This window comes from Camelus bactrianus, chromosome 12 (assembly GCF_048773025.1).
Source record: "Camelus bactrianus isolate YW-2024 breed Bactrian camel chromosome 12, ASM4877302v1, whole genome shotgun sequence".
Lineage (NCBI taxonomy): Eukaryota > Metazoa > Chordata > Mammalia > Artiodactyla > Camelidae > Camelus > Camelus bactrianus.
Genome location: NC_133550.1, coordinates 35027231 through 35051959, shown reverse-complemented (window position 1 = coordinate 35051959; position 24729 = coordinate 35027231). Strand labels below are relative to the sequence as shown.

At 41.6% G+C, this 24729-nt stretch overlaps 1 protein-coding gene across 2 annotated transcripts in view; it reads left to right on the top strand.

The window, feature by feature from the left end:
* The window catches only part of ANO4 (anoctamin 4), a 263479-nt gene that overhangs the window by 105531 nt on the left and 133219 nt on the right, over positions 1-24729 (top strand). For both annotated transcript variants that reach the window (XM_010962817.3, XM_074375230.1), the window contains exons 4-5: positions 9321-9457; positions 11823-11981. In XM_010962817.3, coding sequence (XP_010961119.2) covers positions 9321-9457; positions 11823-11981 — 296 coding nt within the window. The remainder of the gene's footprint in view (positions 1-9320; positions 9458-11822; positions 11982-24729) is intronic.

Here is a 24729-nt window from a genome sequence, read left to right as displayed (position 1 = left end):
TAGAATGAATCTATTTATTTTCTTGTTAAAAAACAAGTTTTATGCTAAGTCGGTTTGGGAAGCTGCCCACGCAATCTGGGTCATCTCTGGTAAGAAAGATTTGGACCATTTATCCACCTTCAGTCTCTAACTAGGTTGCAAATGTGATTCAGATGTTTAACCAGTTCAGTGAAATTTCTAAGTATAAAAACACATAGTTGGTTCTTCAAGGGACTGCGCCTTAGATTATTGTTTATAGAAAGCTTTGAGAGGCCAGCATATAAAAAATATAAGAAATACAAGATTTGAACATCAGTAAAACTCCTTCTCTTCTACACTTTTGAGATTAGCAGGCTGATGGAAAGATTTCACTATTTCCTACAATTCTGTGGACATATTTGTATGACCTTCAAGATTGGGCTTAGAAGAGTGTGTGTTTCACACATTTCTTGAATGTCTTAGTAGCTGCTATAAAAGTGCTCTCCCTAACTATCTCTTTTCAATACTAAAACAACCATAAGTAATAGTAAATATTACTTTCCCCAGTTTAAAGTTGGAAAAACTGAATATATCTCCCCAGGGTAAATGATTAATATGTGATAGAATCAACATTTCATTATAATTACAATGAAATATTGACTCTACAACATATTAATCATATGTCAGCCCTTGTTCTGATAAATAAAAAGTGAAATTAAAATGATAGGAAAAAGGAACTACTTAGGAATTTTACAGTTTTATCCTTGTGTTGTTACATCCTGATGCAAGAATTCTTCCACCTTATCCTACACTGTAAAATAAATTTTTTTTCCTGTATTGCTTGTGCCCTAAGTATAGCTTTATCTGTTTAAAAGATGTCTCAGAGTGGCTAGCCATCCATAAGTTGTTTCTCAGCTTCCCCCAAATCACATGTACAGCTTAGAAGGAAGGGAAGGGTTATTCTATCTCTCCATCTCACCTGTCATATTCCAGGCACTGAGCTAGGCCTAATACTTTAAAGCAGTGGTGAATGTTTTGCTGCACAGTTCAATTCAGGAAAAATTAAAAGTTCACAGATCACAGTTTTTTGAAGTTCAAAATGAAAGCTGCTTTGTTGCTTTCTAGGAAAAAAACATTTATGTATGGCAGTGTAAGAGGGTACTTGTGTGTGTGTGTGTGTATGTGTTTTTCTTGATATTTTTCCCTCCCTTTCTATTCTCACCCTTCATTCTCCATCCCAAGATAGCAGCCAAGTCCCTTGACTGCCCCTTTGATTCAGCAGAGATTTATGTTGTCCAAAGTTCCTGGCTTTTGTTTTCTGAAAGTCTGAGCTTCTGAGTACTGGATGCTAGAGTAGGAGAAGAGAGAGATACAGGAGGAATTTCTTAAGACCACCTCCCTTAGCGTGTCCTGCAGTGGCAGCGTGGCTTCTTGTGGGTGGCTGTGGGTGGGAAGAAAACAACCGCTGTGTCATGTGCCGGGGGGACTGCCTAGCCATGGCTGAGATCCCGCCGGCTGAGGAAGTGTTAGACCCTGCAGCGTTCAGGGAACTTTGGAGACTCTGGGATGTTGGCAGTCTCGTCTTCCTGTTTCCTTGCTGTGTACCTAGTACCCTGAGCACAGTACAGCATGTAGTAGCTGTTCAGTGTGTTTTGTTAGTGAGCACGTGAATGAATTCCACTGTAGACTCACAAAGGCAGCAGCCAGCAGTAGCCAGTGCAGCTTGGAGACCTGAATAGGTTCTTCAAATGTTCTGCTGTTTACAAAACCTCTGGAACCGTTGTACAGTTTGTGATATATGAGGTAGAGGAATGGAAATGTCAGCAATGACTGAAATTGTCCTCTGTGGATGGGGTAGTTGATTTCGCAGATGCAGAACCTGGCAGAATTTATTATGTTCTAGTCCATTAGGTTCTAATGGGCTATGGAAGGAAAGAGAGCAAAGTGCTTGAAATGAGAACAGGGAGTTTGGAAGGATTATTGGGTCTTTGTTACCCCACCGTCTGACCCATGCCCATGTAATCTGTAGCTGTTCCCACATTGGTGGGGCTCTGTGCTCCTGTGGGTGAGGAGACTGAGTCATTTCTCAGTGACATTCAGTGAGTCATTTCGAATCCAGTGTTTTGAGCCCTGATTTCCAATTTTATTTGTAATTTGTATGGCCATGCTGTTTGAAAGGGGGAGATGGGGGAGGGGGAGGGTCTGACATCGGTTGATTACCTAGTCTTAAAATCTCTTTGTCTTAATTTCCACATCTGTGAAAGGGAGATAATCATACTCAGTCTATGTAAAGCGCGAGCGTAGTGCCTGGCACACGGTAAGTGCTGTCTGTGTTGGCTGCCACCTTGTCTTTATTCCTCTCGACAGTCCTCTGTGGTAAATTGTATATCCCCACTCAAAAGAGAAAGAAGTTAAAGCTTGAATAAGTTAACTAACCCAATCTAACAGGCAGTGTGAGTAGAAGGACTAGTGTTTGAACCCAGGCTTGTCTAAATCCAAAGCTCATTCTCTTTCCAAACAAGGAGTGATTATGGTCAGTAGACAAGGAGGATCCTTAATGCAGAGCATCACTGACCTCATTTCTAGCTGTGGAAAGGGAACCAAGGCTGCTGAGCAAGTTCTGAATTAGGTACATAGTTCTCTAGATCTCATGCCCGGGGTTGTGAGTGGTGCCTTTGTTCTCTGCACTATTATCGAAGTGACCAAGGTGTCTGTCTTTTCTTTAGAATACAGTAGTTAGCAGAGAAGCTCTTCGCAAGAAATGTGCTGTCCCAGGAACAAGTTAATGATCTTGGCCCCGTCACAGAGGAGACTGTGGGCACCCCCTGCCATTGTCTATGCCCTGTTTTATAAACAGCATCATTACCGAGCCAGGAACCATGGCTTTATATTTTAAAATAACTACACATTTTTAAAAAAATCTCATGACTTTTTTTCAAAGACATTTTAAATTTCAAAGTATTTCAAGTAGACTTTCCATGGTAGAAAAAAAAAAAGTGCCTGCTCCCGGATCGGTAACCATTAGAACCCCAGCTTTCTTACCCGAGTGTTTTTTTTTTGGGAGATGTTACTATACCCATTTAATTGTTGCCATAACATGCTAGCAGGTATTTCTAGACTTTTTAAAGCAGTGGAATGTGTTGTTTTGTCCCCAGATATATTTTTGCATATAATCTCCATATAAAAAACAGGTAACTGAGTTGTTGGGAGTAGGTGGGGCTAAAAGGTGTAGGGCTGTGCCCACTCAGTTTCTCTTTGCCCCCTCCATGGCCCCTGAAGTCCTTCAAAGGGATCCTGGGGTTCCAGGGAACACACTTTGGAAACCACTGGCCTATTAGACAGGAATAAAGCCAACTAAGGGAAGGTTTATGTCCTTTCCAATTACTTTATTATTTTGAGTTTTCTAAATTAGGCCCTCTTTTTTTTTCTTTTCCTTATTGGCAGTCTCTGCCTTAGGGATGTTATCAGATTCATTTGAAGAGTAATGAACATCTGGAGAGTCCCAGGCTTGCTAGTGTCATATAAATGCTAAGCAGGGTTTGTTTTTTTTTTTAAATCCCAGCCTAGGGTGCTCAAAGCTGTGCTGAGTCTGTGTGTTTTCCTGAATTTTTAAAAGCACTTAAATTTGATCTATTTATTAAATTTTAAAATGTGTCAGACCTGTCGGGCTACAGATGTAACATCTAACTTTATTCAGATAAATGTTAACACTGTGACAAGATAATGGTTTGCTCATTAAATGATTTCCTGTTTTTGAAAGGCAAACATGATTTAAGAACAGAATGCCTTCCACAGAAACAGGGATCTGGCTAGAAATAGCCTGGATTTAGGAGTCAGAACTGGGCTGAAATTCATCTCTGTCACTTGCTAGCTGTGTGACCATACTTAGCATCTCTGAACCTGGCTTTTTTCTCATACTACCTGTTGAATAAGGTGTTCTGAGGATGAAAGGAGAAAACAGACCTCAAAATCCTTCACACACAGTTGGCGCTGAATAAAGCCTAGTCCCTTCCCTCTTCCTTCGTATGTAATCTCTGAATCCACGAGGAAAACCGATTCTTTCAAGCAATAGCACTGAGATAATTGTTTTTTTTTTCTTATTCTAATTGATATAATCTTACAACTCACTTTTATTTATTTTAAAATGGGCATTGAGCATCTCCTGTTTACTAGCCCTTGTGTCAAATTTGGAGCTGTCTTGGGCCTTCACCTAAAAGGGACCCTAGACATAAAATAGCCAGGTAAAGTGTTCAACTTGAGACATGAACAGTCTTCTTCTTTTTTTTTTTTTTTGATTCTAAATTATTCCTGAGGGTATCCTTTTTTGCATTCGCTAATGAGGCTTTGAGGTCAATATGTAATACCTTCAGAATTCTGAGCATTAGATGTAATAATTTGGAACTCGGGACAAAAATAGTATAATGAACTGGCACACGGGAGAACAAATATAGGTACTTGGATTGTACTGCACAGCCCTTTCATGTCGTCTTCAGTGACCTATAATTTCACTTCATTTTCTCTGTATCAGAAAATACTGAGATTAAAGTTCTCCTTTACTAGAATGCCAAGGTTGGGTTATTCAACTGCATTTGAGAAATAGAGAATTAAAAAAAAAAAAAAGACCAGCAAGTCAAACTATTCGATTTTTCGTATTTCTTATTTTCTTTTAGACTGATTCTAAAATAGTCTAAAATAAACGTTTGCTGTTTGTTTTTTCCTTTGCCTTTATAGCACTGATTCCTCGATTTTATCCTTTTGTCTGGAAGTACAAAGCTTCCCACTCATGTCTTGGTCGTGTTTATACCTCCAGCACCTAAACTGAATGTTGGTTCAGTGAACAAATAGCTGAAGATAATCGATTCATTTGTTTATCTGAGGCCTTGCAGTATATTCGCAGTCTCTTTTCCCAAGAGAATGAGTAATAGCTAACATCCCAAATGCTGTTCACTGAAGGAATAACTGAAATAATTGCAAATATTTGATGAGTAGATTCAGTCCTACTGTGGTAAATTTGCCTTCCCATCGCATTAAGTGTCAGCATGTCCCTGCTGCCTGCCCTCTGACTTCTCTGTTCTGCCTCTCCGTCCTGGGAAATATCTGAGAAAATATCTTTCCTGTGCTGATTTGGTTGCTTTACTCAAAGTCTGTAGCTGCTTTCTGGTCTCCCAGGCAATTTCAGTTTCTTGACCCTTGTTGGCTTGTTAAATGTGAGTCCCTGCTGTGCTGTTCCTGGGTGTTTTTAGGCTGAGTGCCTACTTCTTGCAAAAGAGAATTGTTTGAGTATCTTCCTTACTTTCCCAAATGCATGCTATCCCCCTCCCAGGACCCATCGTAGCTGCACAGCTCTGATCACACAGCCCTTCCCTAGTCTGCATGCAATGCAGGTCCGTACTTGGGTTGCATGGAATTTCTGCATTCTTTCTGCCTCTTGACATTCTTAATTGACTCTCAGAACATTTGGCGCTCCTTCTTATTTAATGAGCCTAATCGCAGAATTCTACTGGCAGATAATTATCAAACATTTTTTATTTGAGAAAAAAGTATAAAGGAGGTGATGGGATTCACTAACAAGCAACCTTGTTTGGGTGAAGAGCACATTTGTCGCGTCCATGCCCATGGATGGAGAAGCCCTGCTCCCACCTTGCCTGGACAGTGAGCTCTGTGAGGGCAGAGGCCTTGCCTGTCATGTCCAGTACCTAAGCCACAGTTCCTAGCCCAGCACAGTGTCTGGCCAGGCTAGATACTCAATAAATACTTGTTGAATAAATAGATTTATAAACATTGATTTACCTCAGAGTTGGCAATTGTTTTCTTCTTAAAGAAAATGTAAGTTTGCATCAAAGGATATTGTACTTTGGGGGGAGTGTATAGCTCTGGTTAGAGCACATGCTTAGCATGCATGAGGTCCTGGGTTCAATCCCCAGTACCTCCATTTAAAAAAGGATATTGTACTTGGTTCCTGAGAACCCTACCTTGTAGTTTCAGCTGGTCTATCAGTAACAATGGTGAAATATTGATGAAGGGAACATGTTTTTTCTGTCTTCTGTGGTGTGTTTACATGTTCTGTAGTCTTCTTACTAACCACATGCTTAGCTGAACATTTTTTGACACGTCAGCATCTTCTAATCTCTGCTGAAGCTTGTGAGAATCTGACAGGTGATAGTGGTGCCTTCATATCACTCATTCTCCAAAAATCAGATTGCCATGACATAACAATTTCCCTTCAGCACTCAGGTGGCATCCGTCCCATATTGACTTCCAGACAGTAATTCTGATGGGCAGCAGTAAAGAAAGCAAAGGGCTTCTCTCCCTTTCCCCAAGGTAGCTGGTCCCTCTGGAATCAAATAGTTGGGCCTTGAATATAAAACAGTTTCTCAACCTCAGCACTGCTGATCTGATGAGCTGGAGTACTGTTTGTAATAAGGGTTGTTCTGTATATTGTAGGGTGTTTAGCAGCATCCATGGCTTCTACCCACTGGATCCTATTAGCAGCGCCCCTGGTGATAAAACAGTATCTCCAGACCATACCAGATGCCTTCAGGGTGACTATTTGGTTCCACTTGAGAACCACGATGTAGATGGCTTTCTCAAACAGATTATACCAACACCAGAAAGTGATGCTGGTGGAAGATGACCTGGTAATTTTCTATCATCAGCAAAATATAGGGGCAATTCTCCTGGATAAATGAGTGGATATTCAGGATTTTCTCTCCAGTGAGAGCCAGTCATTTAGACGAGAATCTCGGTGTCCTCTTCATCTTCCCCCTTTTTCCCCAGTCTCATCCCAGTCCATCCCTCTGAACAAACATTCCAACTTGGGAATGCTTCCTCTGTCTGCTTTCTTGTATTGATAAGGCTAAAATGCTAACTTAAGGTCCTAAAGTCTAAAATCAACAAGCCAACATTTCTTGTGGATCTGCTGTATTTCAGCCACCCTGCTAACATGTACTTTATCTCACGTCATCCTCCCAGCCATGCTGACAGAAGTTTTCTGTACCTGTCTCACCAGTGAGAACACAGGAGCACAGATTCACACAGCTAAGTGGTAGAGTTTGGAATAGTAAGCAGGTCTTCTGATGTTGTTAAAATAATATTTTTAGCCTATTGTTCAAATATAACTGTAGTCACTATCTGCGTAAAAATGTAATCAGTATCTGCTTGAGACTGTGGAGCTCCTGACTTGTGAATAAGAATTGTGTTAAGAGAAGCACATATGCGGGGTCCCAGAGCCATAGAATGGTGGAGAAGTAGGCTGTCACACATCGTTAGGCAGTGACCACCTCAAGGTCATCATTCTGTCATTCAACAAATACGTGTTGAGGGCTTGCTCCATGCCCAGACCTCTGTATGCCAATCAAGACAGACAGGGCCCCTCCTCCTATACATCATAATAGGGTAGACATCCGGCATACAAGTAAGCAACTGAATAAATAAGGTAATTACAGACAGTGATTCATGCTGTGAAGGAAATGAGCAGAGAGAAGAGGTGGAGAATAATTAGGTGAGGAGCAGCTTCTTCAAATAGGGTGGTCAGGGAAGTTGTCTCTGACCTTGTCACCTCCCACAACATACTTCACTTCCTCAAAAGTGTTAGTGCTTCTCCTGAGTGCCTGGCCCAATGTAGATGCTCCTAAACCCTGGCTGTATGAAAAGACCATGATGTTTTTCCTTTGTAGCCTCAAGAGCCTAAAAACCTCTAGTAAGTGTAAGAGTTAACTTTTGCTGCTGTAACAAATTACCTTGGTGACACACTTAGTGACTTAAAACAACACAGGTTTATTATTTCACAGTTCTGGAGGTCAGAAGTCAGCAAGGTGTCAGCAGATTGTGTTCCTTCTAGAGGCTCCAGTGGAGAATCTGCTGTCTTGCCTTTTCTGTCTTCCAGGGGCCATCTGCCTTCCTTGACTCATAACCCCATCCTCCATTTTCAAAGCCAACAGCATAGCATCTTCCTATGTCTCTCTCTGATTCTGAGCTTCCTTCCTCTCTCACAGTTACATTGGCCCACCCATGTCATTGTGGATAATCTCCCCATTTTAAGATCATTGACTTAATCACATCTACAAAATCCCTTTTCTCATGTTAGGTAACATTTGCCTGTTCCAGGGATTATGTCACCTTGGGGGGCCATAATTCAGCATACTGCTGTGAACAATCAATGTGCATTTTATTCCCATCCTTTTAATTTACAGATGAAAAACTTGAATTAAGTGAATTGCCCAAAATCACATGCTTGGATACAGCTTTAAATCCTGATCACTCCCTCTAAGTACATCATCTCTATTCTCTCAGTCTCCAAACTCTGTTCAGTGCTTTATAGCACCCCCCACATTTTGTATTTCTTCATTTGTTTTGTTATTACCACATGGACGGAAAGACACGCCACTTTTATTCACTGAGGTACAGTCATTTCAGAGCTCTGTGCCTGACACATAGTGTGCACACTTCTAAGAAATTTTTTGAATGAAAGAATGAATAGTCTTTTATATGCGTGGGTAAATAGAACCAAATCTTCTATGAATTTTTCTATGCAGCAACTTCTGGCAGGTTAAAAACCTTTAGTTTTTAAAGCATCAAAGGAAAAAGTGAACTTCAATGTTGGGCTGTAATTCGAGTCAGTAAAGAAGGTACCATATCTGGCATTATATTCTCTCATCCGCTAGTGTTGAGCTTTCCTTTCTGGTATACAGCAAGGCTCTGTGTATTTGAACTTAGCGTTCTGGACCTGGAACTCTGATACACAAGTGCTTCATGGATTGATATGTTAGCATCAGTAGTCTTCTGGGAGAGTTCCTGAGTGGCTTACTTCATGATTCTAATTCATGATTAAAGAAGACTAAAGGGAAAAAACCTAACTGCATGCTTTTTTACTGCATCACCTTTCTCTGTTAGATCTTAAAGAAGTAACAACAGAGGAGTAAAATCGCCATTGGTACTGAACTATGCAAGTGGCACATTTATGGTTTACTTAGCCAGTTATATGGCATTTAAATGAAAACAAAAAATTTTAAAAGTATAGATCATCTCCAACACAGAGAGTGAGTTCTTAGAAGTCTTAAAGTACCTTATGCTAAACAACTATATGAAGAAAAGCTAAACAAACACAATACCTCCTATTATCACGGAAGACAAATTAAATTTTTCCTGTGGAAGTACTTGACTTTGCTTCACATTGTTCTTAATCTCAAGACACTGTTTGATCAAACATGTTTTACATCTGACATCCAATATACCTGCCATTCAGGGTGTTACTGAAACCATGAAAAAAAAAGGAAGCCAAAAGGTGATGTCTTCTCTTTTAGTGTTGCTTTTAAGATCCCAGATTCTTAACCCCACTTCTGATGTATTTACTTTGGTTCTAGTGGCCAAGGATGTCAATATTCTTTTTGATGAATTAGAAGCTGTCAACAGTCCTTGCAAAGATGACGATTCTCTCCTTCACCCTGGAAACCTGACTAGTACTTCAGATGATGCTAGCAGATTGGAAGCAGGAGGAGAGGTAAGAATGTGTTATTTCTTAAAAATACAATTCTTGATCTAGGCAGGAGCCTGTGAAGCGTGTTCCAATGAACTTTCTAATGTCATCATCTCATTGAACTGTAGGTTTCTGGAAGAAAAACACACCAGGTCTTATAGTCCTTTGATTTCCCCCAGGGGTCTAGCACATTTCAGGGATCCTAAATCTACCTATGCTCAAAACAAACTTTGGGTGGTGCACTTCCCTTATACCTGAAGACGTTTGGTTTATACAAAGGAGTGTTCTTAAAACCACCCACTGTTTTAAAATAATCTACGTCCTGGGTATTGCTAACTAGTAAAAAGTAGGCTTTACCAGGAAAGATTTCCTTGTCAACCCCCCAGCATGTAGAACAGTGACATGAAAATGGCCCGCTCTCAGTGGATTAGATTCTGTTGTCTGAAGCCTCTCTGAGTTTCCATTTGCCTCTGTAATCTGGAAATTCATTTCAATTGTTAATAGATCCGTCTGTTCATATGTCATTTTGGGAGAAAGAAAAGTGTTTTGTTGAAGAACTTCCCTGTTGCTCAGCTTGTGTTGGTGGAGTTTGATAACTCCTTTGTATAAGTACTAGGTTTAGGTAATAGAACACAGATAAGAATCATTTATATATTCCATATTCTTAATGTTTTTATTATTCCAGAGTCAGTTAACCAGTGAAAGGATAACACCTTTGAACAAGGAGGATTGTTTACTCCTACCAAGCTTCCCAGACCTCTCTCTACAAACACCAGACACTACTTCTCTATTGTTTTTTTTTCCTTAAAAAAAAAAAACACTCACTCTGTCTCTTCACACAGATGCTTTGGATGCCATAACGTAGCATGAAGAAGAGACCTTGAAATGCACCTCAAAAAGCAACTCGTCTAATCCCCTTAATTTATAGATGAAGGAACAGTGTCAGGGAGTTGAGTGCTTTGTTCATCCTCCTCTTGCAACCTTGGCTGTAGCCCTGTGTTTGCAGGCAGGTGCTGATGTACTAAATCTACAGGAGAGTTCCCTTGTTTGGCAAGTAATTGGTAAGGAAGTGTTTATTTGGGTAGCCTTCGAAGTGCCTCTTTAGGCAAAAGCCAAAAAATAGTCAGTGAGGATTGGTCATCAGTTGTAAATACCTGCACCTAGTGCGGGACACAGGTATTTCCGTCCCTCCTGGCTGAGGTTTTCCCTTTGGGTGAGGATGCCTATGGCCCAGCTGCAAGAATATGGATTCTAGCAGTGGCCTTGGTGGTCTGGCCTGTCTCTTCATACTACTGTTTGGAAACTGATGTGTACTGTGGCCTCAGATATTGTGTGTGTTCACACGTGCAGTTGACCTTGAACAAAGCGGATTTGAACTACATGGGTTCCACTTAGACGTGGATATTTTTCAATAGTAGATACTACATTTGCTACATGGCATGTGTTGGTTGAATCTTTGCTGTGGAAGAATCACGGATATGGAGGGCTGACTATGACTGCAAGTTATATTTGAATGAACCCCTGTGTTGGTCAAGGGTCAACTGTACACATATATTGTATCATAAAATAAAGTGTTTTTCATGTGGGCAAAAAACTTGAGAAACACTGAACTAGAGTATTATTAAAACCATCAAACTGCTTACATTCCCATCCCTCTACACTACCAGAGGTAGCATCTTCCTGAATTTTTGTGTTTTTTTGTTCTCTGGCTCTAAAAAGCCTTTTACCACATATGTGTAGCTTTAACAACTTCTTTTTAGATTTATTTTATTCTGTACTTTGTAAAAACTGGTATCATGCAGTATGAAGTCTTCTGTGACTTGCTTTTTTTCTGTCTATATTGTAAGATTTATGCTCTTAGATGGAACTATAGTTCATTTTCACTGCTGTATAATATCCCACTATATGACTGCCCTACGATTTGTCCACCTACTGGTGGACATTTGCATTTATTCCCATTGTTAATTTTTATGCTCTTAGGAGCAATGCTGCTATGAATTCACGCATGGGATTCCTAGTTGCTTTATCAGGGATTTCTTTAGGATTCTATGTTACACAGATGTTCAGTTTTATAAGATGACGCTAGTGTGTTTTCCAGAGTAGGAGTATCAGTTTTCACTCTCACCTGTAGAATACGAGAATGCTCAGTTGCTCTACATCGTTGCCAACGTTCTGTATTATTAGGTGAATGTCCTAAGTTTTGCCCATTAGACTTAATGCTTTTTCAATTGTTATCTTGTTTCCTCTTGTTTACATTTTTTATTAAAGAAAGTATAATTTTGATAAAACACTAGGCAAATACATTTAGTTTTCATTGTTCTTTAATATTATTCACCCAACGCTCAGTTTTATGGGTATCTTAAACTGGTTCCTTTCTCTTTGTGTTTAGACAGTACCAGAAAAAAACAAATCAAATGGACTTTACTTCAGAGATGGAAGGTGTCGAATTGACTACATTCTTGTGTACAGAAAATCCAACCCCCAGACTGAAAAGAGAGAAGTATTTGAAAGAAATATTAGAGCAGAAGGATTACATATGGAGAAAGAGGTAAATAGTTTGCTTGGATGAGAAAAAAATATAAATACACATCTATTCATATTAAGAGACAATTAGAAATAAGTAGTCATGATGTTAACTGAACATTTCATTTGGTGAGTTTGCCAATCTGCAGTGTTGGGGAATGTTCTAGCAACTAGATTTTTGCAGCACAGTTAGCCTTTGGGAGCATTTTAATGCCAAAAGATTCCATGAAAACCAGAATATTCCAATTAGATCGATTGTTTCCAAGTGTTACAATTTGGACTGACTTCCTACATCTGCTGTTTCTCTATGTAAACTAAGGGTTCTATTTGCATGGGTTACAGAAAACTTTGGATAAAAATGCAATCACCCCACTTGGGGGCTCTTTTTCTATTTCAGGAGACATAGTAAGCTTGGGTAGCCTCACACACCAGAAGAGACTGTCTGGCTGATTTGGCCAAAACACTGGAAGTGATTCCAGTTTTAAGAGCCATTCTTGGCTTTTCACAGGTTCTCAGACTCGAGGGTTACTATATCAGCCTTGCTCTCATCCCTCCTCCTTCCCTGCAGGGGAAGTGAAGGGGACGGTCCAAGAGGCCCTGGGCACCAATCAGCAAGGAGGCTGTCAGGGCCCCGGCAGCGCCGTGCACGCTCGCAGAGCTTGGCCCGTTAGCTGGACTCTGTGCGCAGCTTCCAGAGCTTTTCATAGTCAGTAAGAAGAACAGGTTGGCAGTTAAAAGTGGTTTTTTTTTTTTTTTTTTTTTTTCTGATTCTGCTCTTCAAGGCTGCAGGCTAGATCTCTGACGTCAGACATCCAGGGTTTTCTTTGTGAGATGCAGGTTGCATGCTGTTCTTGGGACACTTAAGATAGATAGAATTTTTCCAGGTCTATTAGACTAACCTCAACTCCTGAGAATTTATAAAACAGAAGTAGTATTCTTCTAGAATGTCTCCAAAAAAAAAATTCAAAAAATGGTGAGATGAGTGTGGCCTTAAGGAAACAGATTCTTATTTGCAACAATGTGGAACCAGATTGCTCAAAAGACTATCTTAGTTAAAGTTTCCCCCAGAGCAATGAACAAAATCAAATATATTGTTTGTTCCCACTTTTGCGGGGTTCCAAAAAAATCTTTCCTATACCCATCGGACATATCTTTGATAAACCTTGTTCTTTAAGTTCTTACTGAGACAATTGTGTATACTTTAATGTTAATAGTGAGTTCATATTTTATTCTTAAAAATAATTTCATTTTTTTATTCTTAAGTTTCAGAATTTTTATACAAAGAGATAAAAGATCTGAATTGCCACATGATCTGTAATAACGGAAGTCTTTCCTCTGATCCATTCTGACTCTGTCCAAATTTTGATTCTTATCAGAACTTAAGTAGCTTTGTTCAGTTGATAAAAGATTTATATTTTAAGCTTCATAACTATTCTCTCTATTCCTGGGCCTTCTTTTGTGTAGGTCTTTTCAAGGTCCCTTCATGACTTGTCAGTTAAAATTCAAAAAGCCTAATACTTTTCCAAATAATATGCATTACTAAAGAGATGAAAGACCTCCTATACGTCTTCTAAAACACCACCTGTACCACAGTGCTCAGCTGCCAGAATGAGAGCGGGCAGCTGAGGATGGTGCTCCTGCCTTTTCCTGAACAGTTGTGCTGTGTTGTACAGAGTTGACCAGAGTGTTAGATGAACAGCTCATAGGGTTTTAGTGGTATACAAGATAATTTTGTTTGGTTATAATTTTTTTAAAAAATGTAATAGCTAGATATTTATTTTAATGTATACCAGATAAAATAGCAATTGGAAAAAGGGTGATATCACCATATGGCAAAACTTCATGAAAACTTACCTAAGCATCTCTTCCTCTCCTTCCCTCCAAAAGTTATTCTCAGGGTGGCAGCTTCCCTGCAGTTCTCTGTCTGCTACCAACAGCTTGGTTTTCCTCTTTCTGGAAACTTCTCCCCAAGCAGCTTTTCCCTGCAGCCCACACTTTGCATAAGCAGCACAATTTGACTCTCACTCCGTCTCCAGGCTCTGCTTTGCGTCCTCCCAGCCTCAGCCAGCTTGGCGAGAAGAGGGGTTTCGGCAGGTGCTTCCCTGCTTAGGGGCAGCAGGAAATTATAGCTAAATTAATTTTTCCCTGTCACAGATAATTAAAATAAAATGTCCCTAGCTTGAACAATAAACAAACCTGTGTCTACACTGTATTATTAGATTTAAAAAAAAAATCAGAAGCACTTTTATTTAAATCAAGTGTCTCCTAAAGAGCTGCAGTAGAGAGACAGACATTTGGAGAGCTGTTTCAGCTTCCAAAAGTTACTTGAGCCTTTTATGCATAAAACAACGAACTTAGTTCAAGGTGGAAAAGGAAAAAGAAAACCCAAGGGGCTTCCTGTGAATCCAGATACACCTGAATTCTTTAGCACTAAGTCCATTTTATGAATTTCTAGTGTCTTCTTCCATAGCCGTGTGTCATGACGTCCAACAGCTGTGGAAAACATTCCACAAACTTAGAAGCTTATATTTCTAAATGGGTAGAGACAGGCTCTGTAGTTGAGCAGTTTAACAGAAAGAGAATCCTTCTCTCTTTTAACTTTGAAAGTCCAGAAACACATCTAGGAGAATCTCTTAACTCGTGGTGAAAGTGATGACATAGTCAGGTTTCACCTTTCTTGCGAAGGCCGCCCCTTGCTTGACTGTCAGCAGCTGAGTGCTTGCTCTGGCCTAACTCGTCCTTCATACTAGCCCGGAGAAAGCAATTGACAGCAGAGTTCCCAAATGAAGTGTCAAGTCCAAGTGATTTGCTTTTTACCTATTTAAAGAGATTTCCTTCTGTAAAGGTAAACTCATATTTATAAATTTGCATTTTCTATTTTAGATTTTTTTTTATTTTTAGTTTTATATCCATCGTTGACTCTGTTGTACCTATTTTGGAATCACTGTCATCAATAAGAAGTTTATCTTTTCTTCATATCAGGGACCAGATTGTGGATGACTTTGGAATTATTTGGAATGTGTGAGCAGCAGTTATGTTAATGGAGCACCCTTCCTCAGAATCATGTAGAACATGGGGGGAAAACTCATATCATCAACTGTTACAAGATAACTATAATTATATAAGTCATACCCCCTTGATGACAGTTAATTCATTTAGTAAGTACTTACTGCACTCTCACTTTCTGCCAGGAATTGCCTCAGCAATGAATAAAATAGACAAAAATCCCTGCCTTGATGGAACTTAAAGAACAGAATAAATAAGTATATCTGTGTAGAATATCAATAAACAAGGAGAAGAAAGGAAAGCAGGAAGTGTGAAGAGGGGCTTGCAATTTTATAAAAGTTGGTAAAGGTGGGCTTCTCTTCCAAGGAACGGGAACATCATGTGCAAAGGCCCTGAGGCAGGAGCATGCCTGGTATATTTATGGAACAGTGAAAAGGCCAGTATGAAGGAGTTGATGGAGCAAGGTAGAGAGAATAGTGAGGGATTTTATCAGAGAGGCAACAAAAACCAGGTGACATCAGGTCTTAGTGGTCACTGGAGAACTTTAGCTTTTCTCTGAGCGATGTGGGAAATCACTGGACAGTTTGGAGCCGAGGCATAATAAGATCTGGTTTCTGTTTTATTAGGGTCACTGGCTATCTGGTAATATTAGACTGTGAGAAGGGGAGAGGTGGTAAGGGCAGATGCAGAGAGGTCAGTTAGGAGATTTGTTGCAAGAATCCAGGAAAGAAGTGATGGTGTCTTTGTCAGGCACACACAGAGGAGATGTTGAGAAGAGTAGTAACCAGAGCTTATGGGCATTGCAGAAAGATTGAATGAGTGATAGGGGAGAGGAGTCATGGGCTGTTCATCTGTCATATGCTGTTCGTTTAAAGAGTTGGAAGAAAAGAGTTGCCATTTACAGGAATGCAGAGAGGAGCAGGTCCCCTTGTAGACACATGAAGTTGGAGGTGTCCCAGCGGTGGAGATGCTAAGTAGGAGAGAAGAGTCTGGGAGACAGAGATCTGGGCTGGAGATAAGCATTTGGATGATAGGACTCAGCAGAAAGGAGCTGGAAGGAAACCTAGAGGGTGTGGTGCCTGGAGGAGAGTGTTTTCGGAGGGACGGGGCAGTTGATGGGGTCAAGTGCTGCTGACGAGGCAAGATCATGACTGTTAGTCATTGAATTTAGCTGCGTGGAGGGGTGTGCTGAGCTGGGCGAGAGAAGTTTCTATAGAGTGGTAGAAGTATGACCAAAGTGTGCTCAAGAAAGTAAGGGAGGAGAAAATTGGGAGACAGCAGATATAGAGAGCTCTTTTAAGGAGGTTCAAGGAAGAGAGAGAAATGGGTTGATAACTGGAGTAACAGGTGGGGTCAAGAGTTCTTTCCGTTTAACATGGGAGGAATGACTGCATGTTTTCATGCTAATAGAAATCATTTATTTGAGAGGCAAAATTGATGTGGAGGAGCAAAGGAAGAATTTGGGAATCAGTGTCCTCGAAGCAAGGAGAAAAGAAAGGCCACAAGTTCCTCCCATTGTGTGGACCCACCTGCCTGCATCCGTGTCCATGAACGCAGCCTTGCCCCTGGTGCTGAGGATGCTCTGACCAAAGGCTGACCCTTTGCTTTGGACACAATACCCCATCTTCTCAGTCCTACTCAAGGGCATTTTCCCCAAAAGAGGAAATACAGTAAGCTTTATAAATGGAAAGGCACAAAATAATGCAATCTGTCAAGACAGCTTGTTTCTATTTTCACTTGTCTTCCTCAGAAGGATTGAAAAATCTAACGGTAGTAAACACATAGATAGCATTCAAGGTTGGAGAGCTTGGATATTTCAAGGTGATGGCAAAAAGAGTATAATTTAAAACTTCACTCATGCATTTATTAACCACTTATTATTATCATCCCTGTTTTATAGATGAGACGATTGAGGGAAAGCAGTCACTTGTCCAAGTGGCAAGGCCAGTAAGAGATAAAGCCAGGATTACGACCTGAGCCTACTTCCTCTTTACCCTTATGCTATGTTGATTCCTAGTGTCTGAAAATGAATCTCAGGGTTGAAGTTAGGAGACCAGTTAAGAATTCTGAAAGGGAGCCAGGAGAACTGGGCTGCCTAGTGAGGCGGGGTGCTAACTAGACAGTGGTTCTTGTGCTCTTTGGTTGCCAGTGGGCGTTGATTTGAATCTTGGTGAAACCACTTCTAAGCCAAGTGGTCTTGAGCAGTTTGTCCAACTTTTCTGGATCTCAGCTTCTATGCTTTTAATAATGAGGATGATAATATTTACCAGGAGCTGTGTGAGGATTAAGTCAGCCCATGCAGCTGAATACCCAGTACAGGTTACATCTATTTATTCAGCCCATGCAGCTGAATACCCAGTACAGATTACATTTATTTTATTACATCTTTGTTTTACCTTCTGTTTGTGGCAAATAATTTGACTCTGATAGAAAATTTCTTTGTTCAATATTTATAAAAGTGAGTCAATTTAAGGAAGTAGAGCACATTAAAATATTGTAGATAATGTACAGATTTGGCAAAATTGAGAAGATGGGACAAGTGTGATCTGGTGGTTGTGGTGGACAGACCCTGAAGTCTGTGCTGCCTGCCTCCTGGTTTTCACGCCTCTGTATAGTTCTCTCCCCTTGAGTGCAGGCGATGCCTGGGACTTGCTTTCAACCAATGGAACATGGCATAGGTAGTGCGACGGCACTTCTGTGATTACGTTATGGTATATAAGATCCCACCTCAGCTGACCGAAGTTAGACTCTCCTTTGCTGGTTTTGAAGAAGTTTCCATGTTATGAAACAGTCTATGAAGGGGACCCTGTGCACATAAAGGTGGGGTGGCCCCTAGGAGCTGAGAATTGCTCCCAGTTGACAACTAGCCAGAAAACAGGGACCTCAGTCCTACAACCACAAGATGAGCTCTGCCAGCAATGAGGGATCTTGGAAGCAGATCTTTCCTCAGTCAAGCCTCTGTTGAGAATGTGTTGCAGCCTAGTGAGACCCCAAAACAAAGGACCCAGCTAAGCTGTGTTTACATTCCTGACCTATAGAAACTGTAAGCTCATTAATGTGTGCTGTTTTAAGCCTCTAAGTTCATGGTGATTTGTTACACAGCAATGGGTAACTGATACAGTGGTTAGAAGTCTGGGGTCAGACATTCTGAGTTCTCATTTGTTTTCATCATTAAAAGCTATGTGTTCTTGGGAAAGATAGCTCATCTGCAAAATGAGGCTAATGATGAGATCTGTTTCATGAGTTATTATGATAATTAAATGAAGTCATTCATATCAAGTGCTTTTCTCTATACCTGTCATATGGTAAGCAATTAATAAATCTTTATTACCATCATTATAGTTATATGGTATATATAGCTAAATATCATATATTAACACTGACTTTTTAAATAGTTTTTCAAGGCAGACTTTTTGGAAAATTTTGCATACAGTTTATAAATCCCTTAAAAGGTAACCATTAGGAATAGCAGTGTCCAATACAGCTGTCCATGTATTGCTAATGTATACGGATTAATGAGATTAATGATGACCTTCCATGCTTGGGAAGAACTTAGAATACATTAGGTAGCAAGTTGAGCATTGTCGAGGTCCAGACATTAATCTGCTCCCAGAGGGTTTGGTTTTAGATTCATCAGGGAATAAAATTGGAGATCAACCCAGAACTAAAAAACTGTACTTGACGCCCATCCTAGTCTTGCTTTATGCCTGTTCAAGGGAAAACTGCACAAAGATTTCCCTGTCTCAAGTGCTCATCTCACCTGGGTTGTCCTCTGCCTTCACAGGCTTCCTGCTCACACTACCCTTCCTGCTTCCATCCCTGTCTTTTTTGCAGCCACATCCAGCCTGTGCTGTAGATGTTCTCTCTGGATCCAGAGCTCTGAGAACGAGGGGGAAAGAACAAGGGTCTCTGCCGTCATTTTACAGTTCAAACCATGGTGATGAGTGTCCAAAATAAATGAGTGCCAGGAGACACTGAACTCTCCAAATTCCTCCTCCTCTCCCAAAAGAGACTTAGCCCTTCCTCCACTGAATAATCTCCATCTTCTTACATGTCATACATACGTATCACCAAGGGTCTTGAGCAGGAGTTGAAGGGAAAGGAAAATTAAGGACAGCCCCAAGCAAAGAGTGAAGAAGGAAGATTTCCTTCTGAAAATCAAAGCCCTGCAAATTCCTTGAGTGTCTGTCTACATTTTTTGGGAGCTGCTGGAACAAAATACCATAGACCGTGTGGGCTATAAGTCACAGAAATGCATCCCTCACAGTTAGTTCTGAAGGCCAAGGTGCTGGCAGGTGCAGTGCCTGAGGAGAACCCTCTCCTGGCTCAGGGAAGGCATGTTCTTGCTGTGTCTTGACAGGTGAAAGGGGCTAGGCAGCTCTCTGGGATCTCATGAAGACGCTAACCTCATTTTTGAGGACTCCGTGACCTAATCACGTCCCAAAGGCCCCACCTCCTAACACCATCATTTTGGGGTTTAGGATTTCAGCATGTAAATTCAGACCAAAGCAGTGTCTCTAGGAGTTACCATTGTTGATCCATGCTGGCAGGGGCCTTTTTAAAAAGTAGTCTTAGCTGAATTTCTTTGCTAAGCAGAAGCAGCGCCTCGGGCAAGGATGCTTGCTCAAGCTGTTGATGGGTGGCGCGCTCTCAGGAGAAAGGCGAGTGAAGGAGGAAGAGGTTGGTGGCCAACATGAGAGGATAGTCTCTGATCCAGCCAGGAGCAGAGTGTACACCACAGAGCTGGTTCACCTTTGAAGCTGGGGTCCCCGTGTTCGTCAGCCATTGACTGAGGTGGGGGGGTGGCCACTGCTCCTGCTGGACGCCCATGACAGCTCAGCTTCAGGGCTGTATGCTGTCAGCTGTCATCACCACTGATACTGACATCTCTACTGATGCTGCCAAGTCTGTGGTTTCAGACTGCTCACTTGGAGACTGTAGCAATCAGGGAATTCATGGTGGTCTTGATGGAAGTGAAGGAAGAGAGGAAAAGTACACATGGGCATTTATTCTGCTTTAATATGCCCAGTTTTTCCTCTAAGTTTAGGATACTACATTTTTTTTTTAATATAGTCAGTTTACAATGTTGTGTTAATTTCTGGTGTACAGCATAGTGATTCATTTATTTTATATATATTCCTTTTCATTATAGACCATTGCAAGGTACTGACTACAGTTCCCTGTGCTGTACATTTAGGATGCTGTTGTTTATCTAGTGTATATATGGTAGTGTGTATCTACAAATCCTGAGCTCCCAATGAATCCCTCCCCACTACGTCTTAAAAGCAAAGATTCCATGTGGCTGGTATAATCACTTTGAGGGCAGAGACGATGTCTTATTGGATTTGGCATCCCAAAGACTGAGCCCAGTGCTTAGCTTGTGGGAGTTTGACTTTGTCACCAAAGATTGTAAATAGCTGATTTCCGTGGCTGCGTCTGGGTAACATCAATCAATTCAGTGCCAGGATTTCTCAGCTTCATCACTGTTGACATTTGGGGCTGGATAAGTCTTTGTTGTAGAAGGCTGTTCGGTGTCCTCTAGGGTGTTCATCCCTAGCCTCCACCCACTGGATCCCAGCAGTACTGTCCCCACCCCACTAAGTTATGACAACCAAAAATGTCTCCAGGAGTTGTCGTGTGTCCCCAGGAGCAGGAGGTATGTGAAATTGTCACTGGCTGAGTTAGCCTCGTGGATCCAACTTCATGCAGTTTGTTGCAGTGTCATAGCTAGAGGAATCCAAGCCAGCTATTCCATCTTTCATCTGTCTAGACCAGCTAACTTAAACATTCTTAACATCTGACCCTTGAATCAGAAAGAGGACTGTGTCTTTGAGGGGAGAATAGGGTAATTAAGGTTGGCCTTTCGAGCTAATCAACAGGGACTTAGATCCACTTGCCATTTCATCACTTACTAAGTAAATAGCCAGGCAAGGCTCTTAACTTCCCTGTGCCTCAGTTTCTTCATTTCCTAACTGGGTGACAGTCCTAACTAATGGGGCTACTATGAGGATAAAGTGAGCAAATACATCATAACATGGTTAGAAGGGAGTCTGGCACATATAGGTGTACACAGTGGTGGTGGTTGGTGTTGATAAAGAATCAAGTGGCTTCAGCCACTGGTCACCCTGTGTTCTGATCGCAGGTGTTAACCCCGCCACCTCTTGGACTAAGGGTCCCTGGCCTGTGTCCAGGGAAAGCTGAGGGGATCTGGTGGGTGGCAAGAGATACCAATGGTAAATCTCACCTTATCGGCAGGACTCAGTGCTTTTGGTGTCACCAACCACTGCCATATGTCAGTCCATCCAAACCAGGGCCTTGTTCTCACTGGTCCATCTTCTGAAGGCAGTTTCACCAAATGGCGGGGGGGGGGGGGGGGCTCCCTGCTTCTGTCTCTCTCTCATTCTTTATGTCTCTGTCTCTCTTTCTCTCTCCCTGTCTCTGTCTCTCTCTCCCTCTCCGCATCTCCCCTCCTTTGTTTTACTCTGATTTTTGAGACCACTTTAAAGATCTGAGGGCCGAATTATTTTTGCCTCAACTGCTTTTGCTTGTGTAGGAAGACAGAGTTGAATCAAAACATTTCTATTGCCAGGTCAAGATGACCAGGACAAAGTTATCCTGAACTGATTTACCAACAGGATCATTCAAAATCAATCCATATTTCATATGACTCGTGCATATTCCTTTGCCCAAGACAGAACAACGTTGAGGGAAAAAAAAAATCCATCTATTGTTACTATCCCATGAGAAGAAACTTAATCTAAAATATCTTCTCAGTGGTCTAAATTGAACTTGTCTGATACAAAATACATTTTGCATTGTCATTTGTTACCTCCCAGACGTGGCCATCACATAGTTGAAGGTATGAAAGGAATTGAAGTCTTGATTTTACGGTGCTACTTTTGTTCCTGTTGTTCTTGCTGTGTGTTATGTTAAATTGCTAAAAGTTACGCAAGTGTATGCTAGGGATAGGCTGTGAATTATTCATTAATGAAATGGGACGATTTCAAAGCTTTGAAGCAGCCCAGATAACTGTAAATCCATGGTGTCCTGCTGGTAATCCTTACGAGTGGACAGTTTGAAAAAGGCGAATTGTAAGCTGAATTTTATTCCCCAAGCCTGATTTAGTTCAGTTGCAAAAGTGATGACGCAGCACTGGCCCTCGAGGCAGAGACCAAGGCTTAATGCACTTCCTGTTGTGTCTTAGGTGTGTTTTAAGAGCAGTTGATGGTGTCTAATAATTCCATCTCCATATGGAGGCAGTCTTCATTCATTCATCAAACATCTAATGAGTGACATGTCTACTGTTACTGAGGGAAGAGAGACATTAAATAAATACATCAGGTGTGATGAGTGCTGTGGAGCAAATATGCAGGAATACTGGGAGGGAGTTAATATTTCATTCAGCTGTTCAAGGAAAGTCTGCAAGATAATGTGCAAACTAAGAACAGAGAGAGTCGGAATGTGCGTGCCTAAACCTAGCTCTCGAAAGCCCCTCAGCGTTTTCCCACTGTTGGGGTTACTTTTACTTGCATTTCCCATGTGTGTGGACTGGGATGAGGGCAGGAAGAATACCTGGAACAACTTAATGGGGTGGGGAACATGTCCTGTAGGAGCCGGGGGCTGGATTTGGCTGGGGCGGTGTTTGCATCTCCGTGACCTCTCCCCAGGCACGGAGCAGGGGCAGATCCAGTGCCTGAGCAGTATCGCGACCTTAGAGGAGACCTGACCTGGTGACAAACCCCTTCCTAACTTGTCCTTTGCCGCTCATTAGTTTAGCTTCCACCTCTTTGGTGCTGTCTTAGGTGGTCTTCCACACTTTTTCTACACAAACATTGAAGTTTCTTCTTTGAAAGTCTTCCCTAGGGCTTGTAACTGCTTGGCCTGTCTTTTAGTTGGAGTTCTGCTGCAAACAAGGCATTCTGTGTCTTCCAAGAATGAAGTGTTTGACACAGAGGCTTATACCAGTGACAGAAAGGGCAGGGAAGCACCTCTGACTACTTCCCGGAGCTTCAGAGCCGTGGTCCCAGGGTCCCAGGAACAGCCTGGAAGCCAGTGAGAATCTCAGGAACGTCTGACTGTGGCATGGAGGATTCTCAGACTTACCTGAAGCTGTCTCTGACTTACACAGCTGTGTCTGGCTTCCCACCTGGAGGGAGAAATAGCCTCTTTCACCTTCCAGTTCTTACTTACTTGAGCACCCCTCATTGTTGACTCTAACCCAGAGCCCCACGGGGAAGGGAGATTCTGGGAAGTGTAGTCCCAGCTCCTCCTCAGTAATGCAGAGGGGACTTCAGAGGGACTCTGCCCAGAGGCTTCAGGAGGGTAAGAGGCACAGGTCTTGAGGCTGACGAGGTGTGGACAGAGCAGGGAAGGGGAAGGTCATAGCATGTGCTACAGATGGTGTGTGCAGAGGCACAGCAACCTGTGATTGAGGCGTCCCGGCTCCTCTGGCATCTGCACTTCCCCCGTCGGAGTGGGAATCCCCTGCGGGCCGCACAGGAATCCCCACCAAGCCTGGCATAGTCCCTGGCTCATCGTTTCACCTTGATTTCCACATTGTTTATGCTCATTCAGCAACTTCCTATGGATATAATGAATATCAGATAGAATTATCCTCCTAGGCCTTGATGACTGGGCTGATACTGGCCGGATGAGTGTCACCTGAACACTTAACCAAGACCATGATGGTCTTCCAAGAAGACGATGTTTATTGCTTACCAGAATTCTTTGTTTTTCACCTCTGTTCTCCATTCTGACTTTTTCTATATATGTTGAAATTTTTTAAAAAGCTTTATCAAACGCTGGGAGTAGAGCAGGCAGAAGAATGAAACGGTGCTGTACACAGCTGCCCTTGACTTCAGCCGTCCAGGAGGCCAGAAAGGAAATGACACACAGTGAGGACCTGGGGTCCATTAGTGTTTCAGAAGTGTGTTTTGTCACCCCCTGAGGCCTCTCCTCTTCTGCAGTCTGTAAGTTCCTTGGTTTAGCCAGGACATTATTTTGGATTGCATGCAGTAAATCACTTTGGCATTCGTTTGAGGCTGCCTTGATTCAGTTATTCAGGCTCTAATAAGTGCCTGTGGGCCTTCTGAAATCTAGTCCTTCATTCAGTGGCTCATGGATAACACCGTGTATGGTACGTTTGGAGCACCTGCTGTTGCTTCTGATACACAGAAAGGATCTCCCACCCTGCAGATCTCTGTACAAACTCCAGTCAAATAAAAAACCCCTAGTCTTGATTCTTTATGTCACCCAGTGCTTTATTGGGTTGGTAAAACAAAGAAACCTATCAGCAAGTAAGTACTGAAATTTTAGTTGGTAATTTTCCTTTTTTTTTTCTTTTTCTATTTACACTTAGCAAAGCTATACCTTCATCTCCCTTCAAAATGAAGGCTCTTTAGGGAAGAGCGTTCTAAGTAAACCCTTAAATACTGAGAACTAATACTTGAAACTGAAACTTGCTTTGAATGGGTTTAAATATTTCAAGATGTCACTGGAGAGGACACTGAATATAATAATGCGCCCGCTGATGAATTGTCCCGGCCACTCTTTTGACCATTTCATTCCTCTCATGACTGTTTTGATTCCATGGCCCATCATTATGACCACGTATTTACAAGTACCTCAATTCTCTCATTCCTTTATTTTATAAAAACTTATCTGCCTGGCAAAGCCTTGACCTTGATTAAAGCCTCCCTCCTTTGTGCCTGCACCTGAGCAGGCTGAATGTTGCTAGAGAAACATGCTGACGGGTTTACTTTCTTTCC